Source organism: Rhizoctonia solani, chromosome 16 (assembly GCF_016906535.1).
Source record: "Rhizoctonia solani chromosome 16, complete sequence".
Lineage (NCBI taxonomy): Eukaryota > Fungi > Basidiomycota > Agaricomycetes > Cantharellales > Ceratobasidiaceae > Rhizoctonia > Rhizoctonia solani.
Genome location: NC_057385.1, coordinates 2,206,266 through 2,224,447, shown reverse-complemented (window position 1 = coordinate 2,224,447; position 18,182 = coordinate 2,206,266). Strand labels below are relative to the sequence as shown.

General features: G+C 50.2%; 5 protein-coding genes across 5 annotated transcripts; 2 read left to right on the top strand and 3 right to left on the bottom strand.

Annotated features, from left to right (window-relative positions):
* Window positions 1-140: 140 nt before the first annotated feature.
* RhiXN_01959 (Beta-glucan synthesis-associated protein (SKN1)) lies at window positions 141-5,954 on the bottom strand (the record flags this gene model as incomplete). The annotated part of the gene is made up of 11 exons (XM_043321778.1): window positions 141-734; window positions 786-1,361; window positions 1,425-1,592; window positions 1,652-1,949; window positions 2,007-2,641; window positions 2,708-2,766; window positions 3,712-3,797; window positions 3,862-4,031; window positions 4,086-4,903; window positions 4,954-5,608; window positions 5,673-5,954. The coding sequence occupies 11 exons, from the start codon at window positions 5,952-5,954 to the stop codon at window positions 141-143; spliced, it is 4,341 nt and encodes a 1,446-aa protein (XP_043187601.1).
* Window positions 5,955-6,400: 446 nt separating this feature from the next.
* Window positions 6,401-7,114, top strand: RhiXN_01958 (uncharacterized protein; the record flags this gene model as incomplete). Its single annotated transcript, XM_043321777.1, has 3 exons — window positions 6,401-6,466; window positions 6,520-6,590; window positions 6,646-7,114. The coding sequence occupies 3 exons, from the start codon at window positions 6,401-6,403 to the stop codon at window positions 7,112-7,114; spliced, it is 606 nt and encodes a 201-aa protein (XP_043187600.1).
* A 281-nt stretch (window positions 7,115-7,395) lies between these two features.
* RhiXN_01957 (NADH-cytochrome b5 reductase) lies at window positions 7,396-8,431 on the bottom strand (the record flags this gene model as incomplete). Its single annotated transcript, XM_043321776.1, has 5 exons — window positions 7,396-7,497; window positions 7,577-7,853; window positions 7,912-8,041; window positions 8,111-8,283; window positions 8,340-8,431. The coding sequence occupies 5 exons, from the start codon at window positions 8,429-8,431 to the stop codon at window positions 7,396-7,398; spliced, it is 774 nt and encodes a 257-aa protein (XP_043187599.1).
* An 888-nt stretch (window positions 8,432-9,319) lies between these two features.
* On the bottom strand, window positions 9,320-10,986 carry RhiXN_01956 (uncharacterized protein; the record flags this gene model as incomplete). Its single annotated transcript, XM_043321775.1, has 5 exons — window positions 9,320-9,657; window positions 9,714-9,817; window positions 9,925-10,052; window positions 10,101-10,225; window positions 10,275-10,986. The coding sequence occupies 5 exons, from the start codon at window positions 10,984-10,986 to the stop codon at window positions 9,320-9,322; spliced, it is 1,407 nt and encodes a 468-aa protein (XP_043187598.1).
* A 195-nt stretch (window positions 10,987-11,181) lies between these two features.
* On the top strand, window positions 11,182-17,555 carry RhiXN_01955 (phospholipase; the record flags this gene model as incomplete). The annotated part of the gene is made up of 28 exons (XM_043321774.1): window positions 11,182-12,276; window positions 12,334-12,472; window positions 12,539-12,669; window positions 12,729-12,751; window positions 12,796-12,816; window positions 12,873-13,017; window positions 13,433-13,534; window positions 13,582-13,599; window positions 13,652-13,780; window positions 13,828-13,909; window positions 13,964-14,060; window positions 14,116-14,154; window positions 14,210-14,303; window positions 14,357-14,501; window positions 14,561-14,657; window positions 14,720-14,785; window positions 14,843-15,042; window positions 15,097-15,151; window positions 15,217-15,376; window positions 15,427-15,513; window positions 15,569-15,661; window positions 15,715-15,836; window positions 15,886-16,148; window positions 16,198-16,772; window positions 16,828-16,932; window positions 16,990-17,362; window positions 17,413-17,479; window positions 17,528-17,555. The coding sequence occupies 28 exons, from the start codon at window positions 11,182-11,184 to the stop codon at window positions 17,553-17,555; spliced, it is 4,551 nt and encodes a 1,516-aa protein (XP_043187597.1).
* Window positions 17,556-18,182: the final 627 nt, after the last annotated feature.

Genomic DNA, 18,182 nt, shown 5'->3' with positions numbered 1-18,182 from the left:
TGACAAACACATAAGCACATGGCCGCGAGACACCGATTGATCCTTTGACCTCCACCTCCACATTGATGATCGCCCTCCACCTCCACCTCAACCTCCGATTCGATTGGCGCGATTGGTAAAGCGCTCATGGGTTGGCTTTATTAGAGACCCCCTGGTCGGGGAGCCTTCATGCCTCCCATTTCCCCTCGCGCAAACTCCTTTGCAATGGCTAGCATCTCCCTAAAGTCAAGGTCCGCAAACTTATCATTGGTTTCGTCCAGGTCTACGATGCGTGCACCGGTAGATGCATTGCTATAGTCGTTGTAATTCGGTAGTCCACCGAAATCGACGCCGTCTAGAGCATTTAGTGATTGAATGCTTCCTTCGATATTTTGACCTAAATTCGCTGCTGTGGCCGCATCCAGACCAGATGTTGTCCCATTGGCGTTGGGTACAACAGGGGGTTCTACCGGCTTGAGCATGTCAACGAGGACGAGGGCTAACCAGCAGTAAGGTAGAGCATCGTTGACGAATACCGGTTCTTTCAGGCTGGCAGAGGTATCGGCGGTGGAAGCGAAGAATGCTGTTGCTGGCACCGAGCCTTGCCTATCTGAACCGTCCTGAGAAGCATTGGGTGGACTCTTTGTCGCTGGTCTTGAGGACCCGGGGCTCGGAGAACCTGCCGTAGCAGATGTGGTAGCATGTGGGGAAGTGAGCAATGTGCAGAGCGGGTCAAGATCCCATCCTTCTCGCCACTGTAAAAGGTGTTAGTTTATGAATAAAACGAATAAAACGGTCATGCATACCTTGGCCAACGCCCGTAGATAAGCCCCGAGCACCCAGGTGTTGGTAGCCTCGGCAATTTGACCACCCAGTATCCCATTTATTATCCAGTTATTAGTCACGATTCCGCCCTTGGGTTTGCCCTGGCCGAATTCAATCAATCCCCGAAGCAATGTCATTACTATGACTGTCCGTGCAAATGGCCCGAGTCTAAGAGCTACAATCGCGTCTGGCCTTCCCTGCTCTGCGGCATTATCACAACCGAAGACAGAGCGCATTGCTATATCTAGTGTAATTCCTTCATTCTGGTGTCCTCCGGCTTCGGCATATGCTGCCCATTCAACTTCTGATCCTGCGCTCCATAGAGAATCACACGCTGGAAGGGCTAAATGTGATAAATCACGCGGGGATACGAGAGAGGGTATGCCCGCCTCGAGACAGGCAATAGTATCGAGCACATATACAAACCAAGCGCAACGTCTACAAGTCTCGTGTCGGATCCATTTGCGCCACCTCTGGTCCAAAGTGGCGTCCGCTGGCACTGTGAGGCGTGATGCGAAATCTGCGGTGGGGTGGAATAATCCTGATTTACGAATGACCTGGGAGTAAAAAAAATTAGCATGGCCTTTTTGGGTAGGTCCAAATAAGGCTCTGGCGTTTACCTTAACAACCGTCCCCAGGAACAAGTGCCCAATTACCCTCTCTGAAGGATCATCGGATAGGAAAGCTGGGGTGTTATATAGCAGCAAGCTCTGGACAATCGAGACTTGGTCGCACAGGGGTAGCTTGGCACTATGACGGACAAATGTCTTGACAAGCATGTCCACTTTCTATATAAATGAAAATAACTCGGTTCCTCGTTGTAATAAAAGCCATCACACGTGCGCACCTCTGCTCTCACGATACTCTGGACACCGTCCCAAGGTGCTCCGGAATTCTTGATATAATAATCTTCGCCGAGGCCGTCTTTCATCTTGGTTTCCGAGGGATTTAAACCGCCAACCGTGCACATAGCAAATGCCAGCCAATGTGGTGCATCGGAAAGCTTGAAAGTGGCTTGATGTACCAAGGGAAAACGAACGAGATGGTCCGTGAGAGTGCGATGCGCGAATTTGGATAGACGAGTAAGCGGGGGCAAAAGCCAGTGAGGAATCGTGTAACAGCCAGCGAATAAACCAGGGGGAATACTATGTCGCGCATAACATCAGAGCTTGTGTCATGAACACGACCGAATGTACACTCACTAAAACTTGTCTTCCGGACGCAATGGCTGACCGCGTTTTGAATAGATAATCTGACATTCTGCATTGAGTACCAACCGTTCCGGGGAGAGGAGATCGGCTTCAATTTGCTGCGCCGCTGATTCATCTCCCAAGAGATATGCTTCTTGGAGAAGCTCTTGGTTATTTTCTGGGTCCTCTGCTTGGTTCAAATCGACAAGTTGGCCATCTGCCCCCCGTGCGCCGGATCCTGTGCTTGAGTTACGTTGGGGGAAAACGTACCAGCTTCCAAACTGAGTGACTTCGGGGCCGGTTTTTGGGAGCATCGCATTAGGACTAAACATTGAGAGCGGGGGGAGGGCGGTCCAATGAGGCGCAGAATTCCCGGTGCCATATGAAGTTGCGGGGGAAGGCGCGTCAATTGATACAATTGATTGGGTGTCTGGCGTAGACCGTGTGAGCGAGGATGGCTCTGTCGAACGACCAGCGAAAGAAAACAACTGATCGAATGACCCAAACGTATTTATGGATAACATCGAGTTCGAATTCGAGGGGGGAGGCGAAGGTCCATACATCAGTTGATTAGGCGAGTCCCTGTCCGAGGTGGAAAGTTCTGGAGATTGGGTTGCATCAGAAGGACTCAGAGATGATTCATTTCCCTGCATACAACCATGCGAAATTGAGCAAACGGGGGTGTTTTTTTTTTAGTCAGCATATCAACTAACCTGCCTTGATCTGGGCTGTGCCTTTTTGTTGAGCCCCGCAGCCTTGAGTTTTGCTCGACCTGAAGTAACCACGGGGGAAGGAAGTGCCCGCCTTCAGCTTGGGAGTCGATCATAGCATTTGCCTCGCGAATAGCCTCGGCCTCAGGATGGCATCGACGCCTGTGCCTCAGTAGCACGTCGCTTCAATGCATAAGCCACGAGATGGAATGAGGGATTGATATCAATCACCAGAGCCGGATGCTCGGCCAAATCTCACTTACCTACGGGCGAAACTTTTGAGACATTCCTCACATTGAAACGGTCGAGTCTCAGTGTGTTTTCTCTCATGACCTATTATTTTCCTGAATCGTCAGGCTCAGCATAGATGCTATCATCGCAGAGCAACCCACGTCTGAGGTACTCCATGCGAGAGTATGTAGCAGAGCACTCTGCACAGGTGAACACGGGCTTCGACCCCGAAGCCTGTACTGTAGCAACCGACATTAATGTTGTTTTTGAGAGCGCGATTGTCTGGATAAGAGGCGGGGGGACAGCGGGAAGAACCTTTCTAGTCGTTGTCGACCAGAAGAAGGCTTATCCACAACCGCCGGCTGGGTCAGCTGCGTCACTCTTATTTCAATTTCAGGTCACGCAGCCCGAGTCACATTTACAGCATAGCCACAGATCGACGGACCTCCTGTACCTTATATATATCGCAAGTTTTTTTGGGGCGCGAGTGCCGTAATCTTAGAAAATATGTTTGCACGAATAAAAAAAAAACTAAAACAGGTCTAATTGCACAACCGTCCAATAAAATCTAGAGAAGATATACAGGAAAGGTCCGTTTACCTATCGACTACTGGGAGTCGGGGTAACAGTTGAGCCCGATAGAAGAGTGAGAAAATATTCAAATCATTGGAGTACGAACAATGCAACAGGGAATGCAAAAAAGTAGTGAGACAACACTGATTTCATTAACGTCAATAAGGCATAGCAAGAAAGGCGAGTCATATTTTGTCATCAACATCCGTCGTAGAGACGATTCCGTGGGAACGTAAAGTTTGCAGCTCCCCAAGTCGTAAGGTTGTAATTGGTATAGGCGACTATATGGCTAGAAGTTTGAACATACGTCAGTGCCAATCCATGACGCATGATGCAATCCACGCTCAACTCACTTGTTGATATAATCAGCAGTTGGGTAATTCGGAGGGTCGCACCCGATATTCTCTTGCCCAGCACGTTGGTACACTCGAACATAGTCAATAAGCATAGTGGCAGGGAACTGGAGGTTCTTAAAGTCGATACCCTGAAAACTCGGAGACAAGCCCAAGTTTAGGATGATATACTATACACATGTATTAGGTCGCTAGTGTTATATAGCTAAAGCTATTCAACTCACCATGGGCTCCTCGGGGACAATGCGTTCAGATATCTGAGCCTGAGTATTCGGGCCAATAGAAGCCGATGTCGCTGTCCACATGGCCTTGTCGTCCACGGACCACGTCACAAATCCTTCGCTACGCTTTTTGGGATTGCTCCAGTACTCAAACCCATACTTGCCGAACCCTCCTTCGTCCACATAATTGCTCGAGTTTGTAGCGCTCACGCAAGAAACGCACTGTTGGTAGGGACCACCTCTGTAGCTGTTGATGAATGTCTGATCGTCATTGTACACCGTGGTGGCGGGTGTGCTATTCGTCCAATAGTAGCCAACGTCGAATGGAGCAATTTGTAAAGATTGCGAGACCTCGCCGTGACGAAGGTAGGTGTTGATTTGAGCCTCGATGATATCAATTTCCGGCGCAGCCCGTCCCTTTGTTACCGAGGGGCCGGGGTGATCTGAACCAGGGCAAGTACAGGCCGATAATTTTTGTCCAGGAAGACTCGATAGCCCAGACCTGTATGAAACCTCTGGTGTATTGTCTTTTGTAAGTTGGTTGGGGAACGTGCCGACATCACAGGCATCGTAACTGTATGGCCAGGTACCCTCGGTCGTAGCACCGTAGCCTGCACGTCCAAGATTGCCCATTGTCCAGGCACCAGGCCAGTAACCCGGCGTACGAGCGTTCCCTGGAAGGCTGACAGAGACTTCAATGTAACCAGCAGTAAAGCAGAATTTATTCCAGGACTGAATCATGCCAGACCGGAAGTTAAGGTCATGATTACGAACTTCCTCGAGCGTAAGAACCAGAGAGCCGTTTCTGGTGATTGCTTGTGCTGCACGGAATATGAGCGAAATAGACAGTTGTTGTATGTGTAATACTCACCAGGGTCGTACCACTCTAAATCGGCAGTAGGCCAATAATGGTAGTCCATGGCTTCCCAGAACGGGTCATCACCGGGATAAAATGTGCGCCCATCCAAGTTAAATTCGTCACTGAAGACAAGGTTATATTTTTTGCCGTCATAACCGATCCGAGTCCTGGCGTCATCGGGAGTGTCTTTGTCGATGAGGCTCGGGATATTCGGGAGATCAGGTACCTGACCGGTCCCATTAATCCCTCCCAAGTTGTATCCGCCAGTCAGTAAATGAGGTTTGTGGAAAGCAATGATAACAGGATATCCGCAGAAGAGAAGAATAAGGCTACCGCAAATTAAGACAATTGCGCTGACGTTCATCCATCCTCGGCCACTGAAAAGATCCCATTGACGGTCGAGTTTGCGTAGAGCAGCAGGGTTATGGAGGTCGTCATCTAGTTCCGGATCCTTGGTATCGTAGAGGAATGCGCCGGCAGTGGTAGATGTAGCGCCGGCGGGAGCAGCGGCAACTCTTCGGGATTGATGGCGGCCAGGGGCGGCCTTCTCGCGTACCTCGTGCGAGTGACTGGAATGGGATGGAGTATTGGTAAATCGTGAGACTGAGCCTTGCCTCCTATGCCCTTGAGCCTCACGAGGAGGAGGTGGAGCAGGAGTGTGTTCGTACTGTACAGTTTTCACAACACGTGTGAGCGATGCCACACGCTCAATAAGCATGCTTCCTACTTACAGAGTACGGTCCAAAAGCACCTCCGATCGCGCCTGTCGCGACAGCTTGTGTAGTCTCTGTCCTGTGGTAATCGACTGATGACTGGCTCCGAACGTGACTATATCCAGGACGCTGAGCCCTACCCACTAGATGCGTGGTGGATGAAGAAGGTATGGGTGCTGGGGAAGTCGAAGGCTGAACGTATGGCGTCCGGTGATATGTCCGAGCACCTCGCGGGCTCGTGTTCTGTACCGGGGCATAATTCGTATCGTGAGCTCGTGATTTGCGCAGGCGGTCACCCATTCTACCAGGTCGTCGTCGGAACTCAGTCTTTGCTCGAACACCACGTGACTTGTCATCTTCCTTCGCATCGCCTGCATCTCCACGAATATACCAGGTTTGATCGCCACCGCACGGGCCAATATAGCCACTTGCTCTACTCGTTGCGCTGCTGGCTCAAATGCGACCCCGTACCCAGGAACTAGCACGCACCCGCCCCGACAAGCTCCTGACTACTCGAGTGCCAGTGGGGATCAGATGGGCCCAGTCCATACTCGGTCTACTGGCCCCAAGGATTCCGGACCGTACTCGGAGCCTGCTAGCAAACTGCCTATTTAAATATATGATGTAGTGTCTCGGCTGAGCAATGTCCGCGCTCCGTCCCAGTATCAAGGTCCGAATAGCCGAGTAGGGCTCTTAACAGGTTATATAAAGCGAACTCTTTCCTATGGGCTATATCCTCCAGCAATATGCCTCAGTTCCCTCTGTCTGCGAGCAGACATGCAGATTTTCAGATTCGCAACCCAGTTTTTTTTGTAAGTCTTGTGAATTATGCATGTATGCTCGTGAACTCATAGTAAACCAATAGTGGCCCCCAAATATAACCGCTCTGGAGCGTATTGCATTGAGTTCCCCAGGTGATCTTCGACAGAGCCTTAGGTAACTATACCAAATGCTGACTTTCAACACCTCCCTACTAACATTTGACATTTAGTGAATACCTCGATGATTCCGTTCAAATCCACGTCGTGTGGGACACACCCCGTCAAATAGGAGGACGCACAATCCACACCCGAGTCATGAATCTTTCCCACCAACATAGGATTATATGCACTTCTCTCGCTACCATACGCATCGCCCCGGACTCGACCTACGTCATAAGCACTGGCCCCAAGTCCGCAGCACCACCCCTTCCTTTCGATGCGAACCCGAAATTCACACTCCTGGCCGCTGGGATCGAGAAGCGTCTTGCTGGTGGGAAAATCCAAGATGCCTTATGGAGGCGATACTCGTTGACTGCTCCAGGTGTGGATTGTGAAGTCGAGGAATCGTTCGCGGATCGGTCTATTTTCGCTAACCCTGCGGCTGCGCAGTACTGGGTGAACAAGCACATGCCAGATGTAATATCCAAATTACATCCTAGTCCAATACCCAGTCCACAGGTGAAGCCCCTTGCGGTATAATCAACTGTATTTTTAAGGTCTTTCCGCGCACGCATATATGAAGTACTTGTATTTTTTTTTTGTATAAAATGTAAAAATATTCAATCACCATAGCCAAGCGTCGACCTGAGGCAAGAAAAACGTGGGGCATAATTGTGTATCACGCCAAGACCGGTGTCAATCAAGTTCGGGCAAGAAGTTTGCCACACGTATTCAACGCGCCCGGTCCACGTTCCTTATTCAATAATACAATATATTGCTACTAAATACATACTGTAACCCGGTCACCCAGAGCCAATAGATTAGAACTTGTAAACCTGCTCCTTGACGTATCCCAGATCTTTGAGCGCACCGCCCAATTCTCCCTGTGCGAGCCCGTCTTTGGGACCTGAAACAGCCGCAACCTGCCCTGGTGGACCTATGACCAACCAACCGCACGTCAACACACCTGTCCCAGCGCTAGCCAACCCACAAAGGACTCACCGCATACAAAACCATGACCCGGCTGCCAAGCTCAGGACCCGGCAGATAACTTTTAATCACCTTGGCGTCGATCCGACCCTTGGCTCCGGTCCAGGTATCGTCCGGGCGAGAAATAATGTGCTTGACCTCGAAGCGCCCGTTGGACTGGGCAGCCATCTCGTCGAGCTCCTCTCGAATGAGGATATCGGCCGGCGTTACGTTTCCAAAAATGAGTTTGAACTTGGTCTTTTCGTTAGGCTGGGCAAGCGAGTGCTGAAGGACTTGGAAGATGGGGGTGCTGTAACCAAAATTAGCGGGGGGGGGGATAATTGAAATATTACTATACGTATACGCACATTCCGCTTCCACCAGCAATCATTCCAACTTGGTCAAACTGGTTAGCAACCCAAGCGAGCTTAGGAATCGGACCTTTGATTTTGATGGTTTGTCCGATATCCATCGTGTGAATATGGCTCGACAATTTGCCTGTTATTTTGTTGATATTATTCGTCAAATTGGGCTAGATTGAAATGGGGAGGGTGTGTGTATGCGTACCATCGGGGTAACGCTTGATAACCAATGCTAGTTCACCCGGGGTATGCGGGGCGGAAACAGGCGTGTACGGTCGAACTACCGGCTTGCCTTCACTGTCTTCTGGTCCCTTGACATAAATCGCGCTGGCGACGGGAAGAAGAGATGCGCTTCCTTCAGGCAAAGCAAACACGAATCTACAATCGCGAGGCGTCCAGAACCATCCAGGGGGGCTACTAGTGCATAAACTCACTTGGCGGTATTGTGGTTATAGCGGATGACTTCCTTGAGTGGAAAGTCCCTGAAATCAGCGCTATCGAGGGCAGCAGCGAGTTGAGTGGACATATTTGACAGATGGAAGGTTGTGAGATCGAGGGGCTTATCATTACGAGGAGGATGAATGTTGGTATAAATACTATCGTTGAACAAAGAGGATGCGTGGGAACTGTGGTTTCAGTCGTGCAGTGCTGTGGGTTTTGTGCTGCAGTCGAGAGCTCGAAGGAAGTGAGCTGGTCGGCGCATTGGTGAGCGGCACTTGGCCACTCGGACTGATTGAGAACAAAAGTCGGGCCGTGTTAAAGTCCGGCTAGAAGCATGTTGATATCATCGGCGAAATATCCGATAGAAGTCTAGAAACACGGGATCGGATGAAGGAATCAATAAAATATATTTCATTTACTGAAATGGCGGAAAGGAAAAATGATATGCACATCGACTTCGTGAATGCAAAAACTACGATATCGCGAATCAGGAAAAACCTATCACTTGTCAATTGCCTAGCTAAACAAGCCGGGAAGATTACACGCAAATTACACGGCACACGAAGCAAGGGGTATTTTTGATCCACAAACGATTACAACCACATCGAGAGAGAAAATCATGTGGTTGGGACGAGAATGGTACGATTGGGAGGCGAATTGAGTAATAAATGAGCCGGATAGTATTGCGAAGAAAAGATAAATTGCTTGGTCTTGTTGCTCCAATAGAAATAAGTAGACAGACTGAGATTTGGCAAGCCAGAAAAGAATGGACGGGACACGGAAATCCCAATAAGTGGGGTAGTATAAATAGGGGTAAACGGCGTCGGGAGATTCGAGACAAAAAGCCGCCTAGTGCCAGCACGCATATACAACACGAAACGCGGTCAACACGGCCAAGCAATCCGCCAGCGGTAGGATTATGGCTCCCGACACAATGAAAGCCATCATCCATATTTATCCAGAAGGCAGCAGTTTAAATCACATTCTGCCACGCACGGCGCTTGCTTTGTTGGTGTTGGTGCACGTTCTTTGTGACCAAGGGCAAGTCACGATTCAACTGAACAGGCGGTTGTCCAAATGCTCGCGCAATTACGCGTTCTGACACATTCTCGCTTCGCTTCGCGGCAGCTGTGGTAGTCGCAGCAGGAGCAGAGGTGCTAGTGTGAACGATCTTGACAAGTCCACCAGTTGAAGTCGAGGTTGATGATTGTGAGACTGAAGAAGTGCCCTTTCCGTTCATACCCTCTTCCTCAGAGCCACCAAAAGTCGCTGGGCGGTAGTGGTCAGGCTTGCTGCGTGAGAAGTAATAGCCTGTACAGTATATGGGGATTAGAATGGGTCCCTGATGGTTTCATAGTTCAACATACCTGTACCGATAGCACCAATGATTACAATAAGCAGGATGAGACCAACGACCCAAACACATCGGGAGAACCCAGATCGGCCGGCTTGATTCCGTTTCAACCAATGGCTATAGTAGGTAAAGTGTGCGGGGAAATGACAGATGGCCAAACAAAAGAAGAGTGGAATAACCCCAAATTAGAAGTTTGCCCACATGCGGTGAAAGAAAGCACGAACCTGGACTTTTGGTTGGCTGGCTTCGCGTTTTCTTCCTTGGCGACCATGCTAAACCGACGCCAGAAATCGTCACCCCTTTCTCCGCGGCGAGCAATCAATGTCTCTTCCTTATCTCCTCGCAGGATGGGCTGAAATAAAAGTTAGACCGAATCGGGTAAACGGTAGCCAATACATACAGTGTTGAAAGACTTTTCAGCAAAGTTGACCCGGGGCGGGGCAGCAAACACCGGAGTGATAGGTGTCGAAGGTGCCTGAAGAGGGTGGGGATGTAAACCTTCGTTTGGTGTACCAGGTATCGGGCCTACACATGTTGATGAGAAAGAGTGCAGGGCATAAAATTAGAGCCTTACCAAATCCGGCAGACGAAGGAGTTCCACCACCTCCATTAGCGGGAGGCACCATGAATGCAGCGGTAGGCATGGTTGGGCCGCGCGACTGAATGTCAGCACGGAGGTTGGCGCTCGGGGGAGCCGGGATCTGAACGGTAAGATTTGTAGGCGGGTGTTGCTGTTGGCTGTGTACGTCAAAGGCAGCCTGACGGCTGGGCGTGTTGGGTGCGTAGACCGGACGAGGAGAAGCAAGCGGGTTTTGCGACGATGAGGCACCAGGGGAAGCGCGACCGCCCATGCCGGGAGTTGGCTTGGCATCCAATGGCATGCGGCCATTTGCAGGAGGGGAGTAAGGGGGTGCCGGCGACGTAGGCGAGCGATTTGGAGAGGAGGAATGAGGGGGCGGGTTATTCATACCCGAAGCGGCAGCATAGAGAGCGGCACGACTTCCATTATCGGCATTCCGTTGAGGGGGGACCGAATGGAGGTCTGTCTCATCATCAGAGTCCGAGTCAATTGCAAGCAAGGCGCCCCCAATACCGGCCGAGGCCGAAGTGTGCGACTGGCGGCCATCGAGGTAGTTGTCGTACGTGTTGTACGCAGATGTGCGCTCATTGGGGTTGTCAACCGGAGGACGAGGAACACGGGCCCGAGGAGCCGGGTTATCGTAGATACTATCGTCCTCGTCGGTCGCGTACGGAGGACGTCCTGCAAGCGGGGCGCGTTGGGCCATATTGTCGTAAAAATGAGTGTGGTGGAACAGGTAGAAAGGTGGAAGAGAGCTGAAACGAGCGGCAACGGCACGTGACAATTTCAGGTCGTTGATTACGTTACCCTGACCTCTGAATTTGGAAAATGGAATTTGTTACGGAAGTATGACGCCCAAAGGATCCTAGGGACTAAGTTTAGCCCATACTGCTCAACCACCATGTCCCCCACACTCGGTGATGTCGTTGCTGCAGCCGTAGCAGGCGACAAAGAAAACCACAAACGACTTCCAGATATTGCTGAAAAGCCTGCAGCTCCTGAAGGAGATGCTATTCCGGACGATACACTCGCACAGAACAACACGGTACTCGGAGCGCTTGGAGGCAGTCATCCCCGCTCCTGGTCCCTCCAGCACCCCGCAACTCGTGCTTCGTTCTCAAAGCCACCACGTCTTGGTGCACACCATCCAGTCCTCGAGCCTGTCACTAGTGGAGATGTCTCGATTGCAACAGACCCATTCCGCGCTGATTTTCGACCAGCACATTCTGAATTCAAAGGCGCGTTTCAGTACAATGACGACGAAGCTCTGACCCCCTCTTCTCGTAAACACAAGCGCGAGTCATGGCTAGGAGGCCGCGAAAAGGACAAGGACAGAGAAAAGATTCGGGAAAATGACCAAGCCGAGCAACGAGAGGCGGCCGAGTCTGAACCCGAGCACGAGCCGCATGAGGGCGGCCTGTGGAAGCGCTGGATTACAGAACCCCTGGGCCTGTCCGATGTGGACGACGAGCCACAGTCTCCTCGGGCAAATACAACGCGGGGCTCGACTCCCCGGGTTAGCCGCCAAAATACCGCTGAGGGACCACGTACCAACAAGACGGTCCGGACCGCCAAGTCACTCCCTCAGATTCGTGATGGCGGCAAGGCAAGTCGTCCTACTTCGACTTCAGGCATGCCGAATCCATCAAACGCACCGAACGTACCCAATGGAACCCCCGATCCGCGCGCCGAGAGCCGCAGTAGGCGTGGAAGTGAAGTAGCCTCAGCGAGCAAGTGGGCCATCCTCAAACCCAAAATCAAGTCACATATCCACCAGCAGCAACTGCAACAGCAACCTAGCTCAAGCAGTGCTGCTCCTGTATCCGTTACCGATGAATTGCTCATGGGAGGACTGGGCGTTTTGCTCCTGCAAATGTTCTTTGAGCGAGATGATCAGGACCGGAGACGGGTTCCCATCCTTTTGCACCATCTTAAGATTCGTGTATCTGATTCTATCAATCCGCTAAATGGCCGCCACGCTGTGTTTCGGATCGAGGTGAGCGGAAATCGCTCATCCCAAAGATCCTTCTACTGACCAGATTGTTTGTCATAGTGCGAGTACGCCAATGGTGCTGCACGCTGGGTGATCTACAGGCAACTGCGCGATTTCATTAGCTTACATGGTCACTACCGCGTTGCAAGTGTGTATCTCAGGGGCGACCAGCCGCTATTGCCTGAATTTCCTAAAACCAGTATGTGATTGATTTCTTTTTTAATATCTTGCATTATGCGTCAACTATTGTAATGTATTATTACAGGTCTTCCTTACTTCAAGTTCCTCAAGAAAGAGGGCCGGGAGAAGGGCGCTGGCGAAGTGCATCGTACCGACTTTGCCAAGTTGCAGCGCGAATCTTTAGAAAATTATTTAATTGGTGTTATTAAGGCTGTCGTACGTTTTCATATTTGCATGGCAGTCTTGAATGCTCACCACAAGCCCCCGTTTAAAAGATGTTCCGCGCCGATGCCAACAGGTTATTCAGATTTTTCGAAATGTCAGCCTTATCTATTGCCTTAGCCCAAAGGGGCGGGATTCAAGGTGCGCCTTTTGGACATCACACTTCTTGTCAATCACATGGATTAAAAGCAAATTAGGCAAAGCCGGTATTTACGCGTCCTGAGCTCAAACATGAGCCGCAAGGGCGCACATAATGGCTTACTTGCCTGGAAACGTAATCATGAACCCAAATGGTGGCTTGTGCGTGAGAGCTATCTAGTTGCTGTGGAAGACCCAGGAGAGGTATGGCGTCACACATTTACGATAATGCCATAAACTTACCTGCGTCTTCTCATAATAGCTCCAGATCTTTGACGTCTTCCTCCTGGATGCAGATTTTGCTATAGAGCGGCGGTCCGGTACTATCGACAAGGGCTGAGTTTCTTGCATGGCGCGCTGGATAATGACGACGATGCTGCTGAGAGAAAGCATTCGCATACACGGGAAATCGAACCTGAGCAAAGTAAAAGCGGGGCAATCAAACGTACCTTCCAAAGCATAGGCATAGTACTGGTCGAACTTCTGGCGTGAGCGGGCCCCGGAACTCCAGTCAATCGGGTGCGGGAGCTAGTAAAGGTCACTCACGACGGAGGAGTAGCACTGGCACTCGGCCTCAGGACAACCATATACCGGCGCCAGACGTGACAGATATGATTAGTTCGAGCGAAAGTTCTTCAGACGAGAGGACCCGACCATTGCTGCGAATCAGGGGGTGGACAATAGCAAGAAGAAAAAGAAGAACAAGGCGAATCTGGCGGACGTCAGTCAGCATACTTCTACATACAGAACTCACAGAACCGATTGAAGTTGGTGGCGAAGAACGAGGTAAGCCTTGCAACTTTTGTGGGATGGAATGTTCCTGAAACGGGGCACGTAGCGTGAGATGGTGCAGTGGATTGTTTCAATGGAACGCATGGCTAGCCAGTCGCATTGGACGGGCAAAAACCGATTTGACAGTTTTGCACCAATACGACTCAACGTGGCGGCGCAATGGCTTGTCGATGGAGTGAGTTTTATTCTGTTGAAAGGAACGAAAGCTCATGCTTCAGCCAGCGCGATTATTTCTGGAACCTATCCCGTGCTATTTTGCTCGCAAAAGAGCGCATATACATACATGATTGGTGGCTCTCGCCCGGTGCGTTCCTTCTGAATTTGGTTGGGCTACTGGACATTGACATGATTCGATTAGAGCTTTATTTACGGCGTCCGGGCAAAGAGCAATTCCGACTCGATAGACTCTTGAAACGCAAAGCTGAAGAAGGCGTCAAGATTTTTGTTATCCTTTAGTCCGTGTCTATCGCCTAAGCTTCCAAACTAGAACTTAACCCTTGCCTTTCATAGTAAAGAAGTATCAAACCGTACCACGCCTACGGATAGCAAGTAAGTATTTTTGTTGACTTCATATTGCCTCGGGATTAATAGTCAAATGATGCAGTTACACTAAACAGACGCTCGTTAATCTTCACCCTAATATCATGGTGCAGCGCTCGCCCTCGCATTTTGCTACCGGCACGTTTTACTGGGCCCATGTGAGCATTCAGCGACACGCTAACATCGTTCGGCCGACTGATAACTCCCGTAGCACGAGAAACTGTGTGTGATCGATGAGGCTATTGCCTTTATGGGTGGTCTGGATGCGTGTTTCGGACGCTGGGACACAGCACAACACGTTCTTATTGACGACGGGGAACCCCACGGGGGCCCCGGGCACGAACAAATTTGGATAGGTAGACATTCATCCCATGCGCCGCCACTCATATTCTGACATACGAGATTTTACACAAAGGCAAAGATTATAGCAATGCGCGTGTCTTGGATTTTCATACGTTGAATAAGCCAGAACAAGACATGTACGACCGGACCAAAGTTCCACGCATGCCTTGGTAAGCACTTTTTCTTTCGGCGGATTTCTAGTCCCAGTGCGTTGATCATTCTTCGAGCCTAGGCACGACATCGCCATGCAGATTGTAGGACAGCCTGCACGAGATTTGTGCCGCCACTTTGTCCAACGGTGGGACACTTAAGCTTCGTAGATCATCACAGCACGCTCATACTTCTTCTATTTTAGCTGGAACTACCTGCTGCGTGTGAAGAATCACTCGCGTAAGATGCCGTTCTTGCTTCCACCGCCGGATTTCAAGCCATCGGAGCTCACGGAGCAAGGGCTCACTGGTACCTGCGAATTGCAGATCTGTCGGTCTGCTGGCCAGTGGTCCCTGGGGACGCAGAATCGGATTGAACACTCTATCCAGAATGCATACCTAAAGGGTGAGCATTATTGTGCAACACACGCCTATGCGTACTTATATGCCATAATTTCAGCCATACAATTATCTGAACACTTTGTGTACATTGAGAACCAATTTTTCATCACCTCGTGAGCCAGGCTTGGTAATTTGTTGCGCGTGTAGTGAAACTGATTGATTGCGCGCCTAATACTAGCACCACTGTGAACGACGTTGCGGTTGAAAATAAAATCGGGGACGCGCTCGTAAACCGTATCATACGCGCACATCATGATAAAGTCAAATGGCGGGCAATCATATTAATTCCGCTTCTCCCTGGGTTTACTTTCCCGATTGATCACGGTGAGGCCAGTGCGGTAAGTGCCTTTTATCCACCAACGCGGCTCTTTTTGACTCGATTCGATAGGTACGCCTCATTATGGAGTGTCAGAATCGAACAATCTCACGTGGTCCTAATTCAATTTTCGCACGGTTGAGAAAGGAAGGAATCGATGTAGGTGGTCGTCCGACACTTGTGTCCTAACGCTAATTACTCCTTTTCTTGACAGCCGGACGACTACATCACGTTCTTCTCTCTACGTGGCTGGGGCAAATTAGCTGATGATGTACTTACGACAGAGCAAGTTTACATTCATGCCAAGGTGAAACAGTTTACCAAGGGGGGTTGCTTCTTTGGCTGATCTTTGATCCTCAGTGCATGGTTGTCGATGACCGAGTAGTAATTATCGGTTCCGCAAATATCAATGACCGATCCCAACGTGGAGATCGGGATTCAGAACTTGCAGCAGTGATTCGAGACACAGATATGATTGACAGGTCTGTGGTTTCTTTCCCTATCGTGCAAAGTTTAACCTTTTCCCTCTAGTCGAATGGCAGGCAAGCCATTCAAGGTCGGTCGCTTTGCGCATACACTCCGAATTCGCCTCATGCGAGAGCATCTTGGGGTCGATGTTGATGCAATGTACCAAGAAGACCTGATGGCTAACCAGCCAAAGGCGCGCGAGGATGAAATCAAGAAGTGGGACCCAGACCACGAACAGAAATTCCGTGAAGACGGTGTGAGCAGAGTAAAGCAATCGTCAGCTCTCGCCAATATCGAGGTTATGTCCAGGGATACCGTTGGTCAAAGTATGTAATTTTTATCTTATTGAGCCTATATCTAACATTGGGATTGCAGTTGCATATGGTGCAGAGGAAATTGGTATGCACAAACTGGGGCGCATCGGACAGAAACTAGGTGCAACGAGTACTGCAGAGGGCGCAGACAACAATGCGCTACTGGAGGAACGCCAAATGTATTCCAGGGATGGGAAAAAGGAACCTGGTTTTGCGGATGCTGCCGTGCCCACGCTTGAGGAGAAGACAGTGATGGAGCATCGCCCCAAACAGACAGATAATAAGCGCGAACAGCCGCTCAAAGATGCTCTGAAGTCTCCAGCAGCTAGAGCTACCGAGCCGAACGAAGCAACAACTCCAGATGGAGAAAAGTTCGGGGCACCGGCGGACGCGTCGTCTACTGCATACTCGGACGACCAGCCTCCTCATGCTCGTTCAGGAGATAAGGACTTTACCTCGGACGAAAAGGAAGCAGTGCATGCCCGAAGTCTCCTACGGAAACACCTTTCAGTGAGCGTCGGTACCAAGCCCTGGACAGTACCTACACCTGCTCCTGAAATCGATCCCCATGGTTTCCAAGACCCAGTTTGCGACGAGTTTTTCAAAGATGTATGGGTAGCTGCTGCAGTCCATAACGTAAGTGGCACACATTCTTCAGAGAGCCTATCTCCTAATATCGGGACTACGATAGACCGAGATCTACAGGAAGGTTTTCCACTGCACACCAGACGATCTAGTGACCACGTGGAAGCAGTATAAGGAATTTGCACAACATCAAGAACGTCTCTCGAAACCTGTAAGCCTGGCCTGACACCTCTTGGTGGATCAACACATAAGCTAATTGTATATATAGCCCAAAGACTCCCAAAATCAGCAAGAAGCCGTCGGTACTGTCCCGGGTGAAGGAGCTGGTGTAACCGAAACCCCGGGTAGCCATGGGCAGCACCACGCTGGGGAGGGTTTAGAGCCTGGGAAGCGGCTCGACAACCTCGATGTCCATACTGAAGCGGAAGATCCAACAGACCAACCTCCCTCTCCAAGGTCATCTCCCTCCACCCGGCGCAATGGAAAAGACACTGTGCCTCCTGGAAAGTCAACAAACCCTGTTCCTACCCAAAATGGGGCCGACCCCCGTACTAGGCGCCCAGCCCATCCAGACGAGCCGCTTGAACAGTGGGAAAGGGATGAAATGGAAGAGCTTCTCCAAGATATTAGAGGGCACTTGGGTATGTGCTTGTTTTTTGTTGGGCACGACGGCATTACTAACAAATACTAGTCGTATTCCCTACTCGTTTCCTTGAAGGCGAAGATGTTGCCAATAACTTCTTGTTTAATACAGACCGGTAGGTTTCCTGGGCCCTAATCACAGTACTTTTCTGACTCGTATTTAGATTGCTACCCCTCCCGATTTATGATTAATTCGATATACCCAGTCGCATAATCAATATGTAGATTATTTTACCTTGCTTAATTATACGATGCACGAGAAACAGCCTCCAGATTTTAGTCCATGACTAATCTTGACCGAGCCGCTGGGACCCCATGATCAATACATGCAATAGAACATGAAACACTGACTTCGGGCAGATGAGACCTATAGCGTTAAGAAGTCCTCGATTAGGTCCCGCCGGCTTGAGTTTTCGAAAGCGTACTTAGCCCGTTGAAAATTCATCTCTTACGCAACAATCGACGAGCGCCTACATTTGTTGGCTTACAGACCCTCGCAGATTGCTACCTGGCTTTACCTTGGGGTATTTAGGTTACCAGATTCAACTATAGCGAGGAAATTTACAATCGCATCCGGATACAGCTTCAGCCCAGTTTCATCCACCAACTGATGTGCAATATACCCCCGGACCAAAGCGCTATCATGGCATAAGCTTAATAACGGGTTTGCTCTTGATCGCTGTGCCGCCGGGGATAAAAGCAGCACAATGGACGACTGCCAACCCCGCCCCTCTTCTCTCTAAGACTTTAGGCTTTACCTCGCCATTAATCCACCCATCCACCCAAGTAAACCGCGAAGTCATAGCCTTAGTATCATAC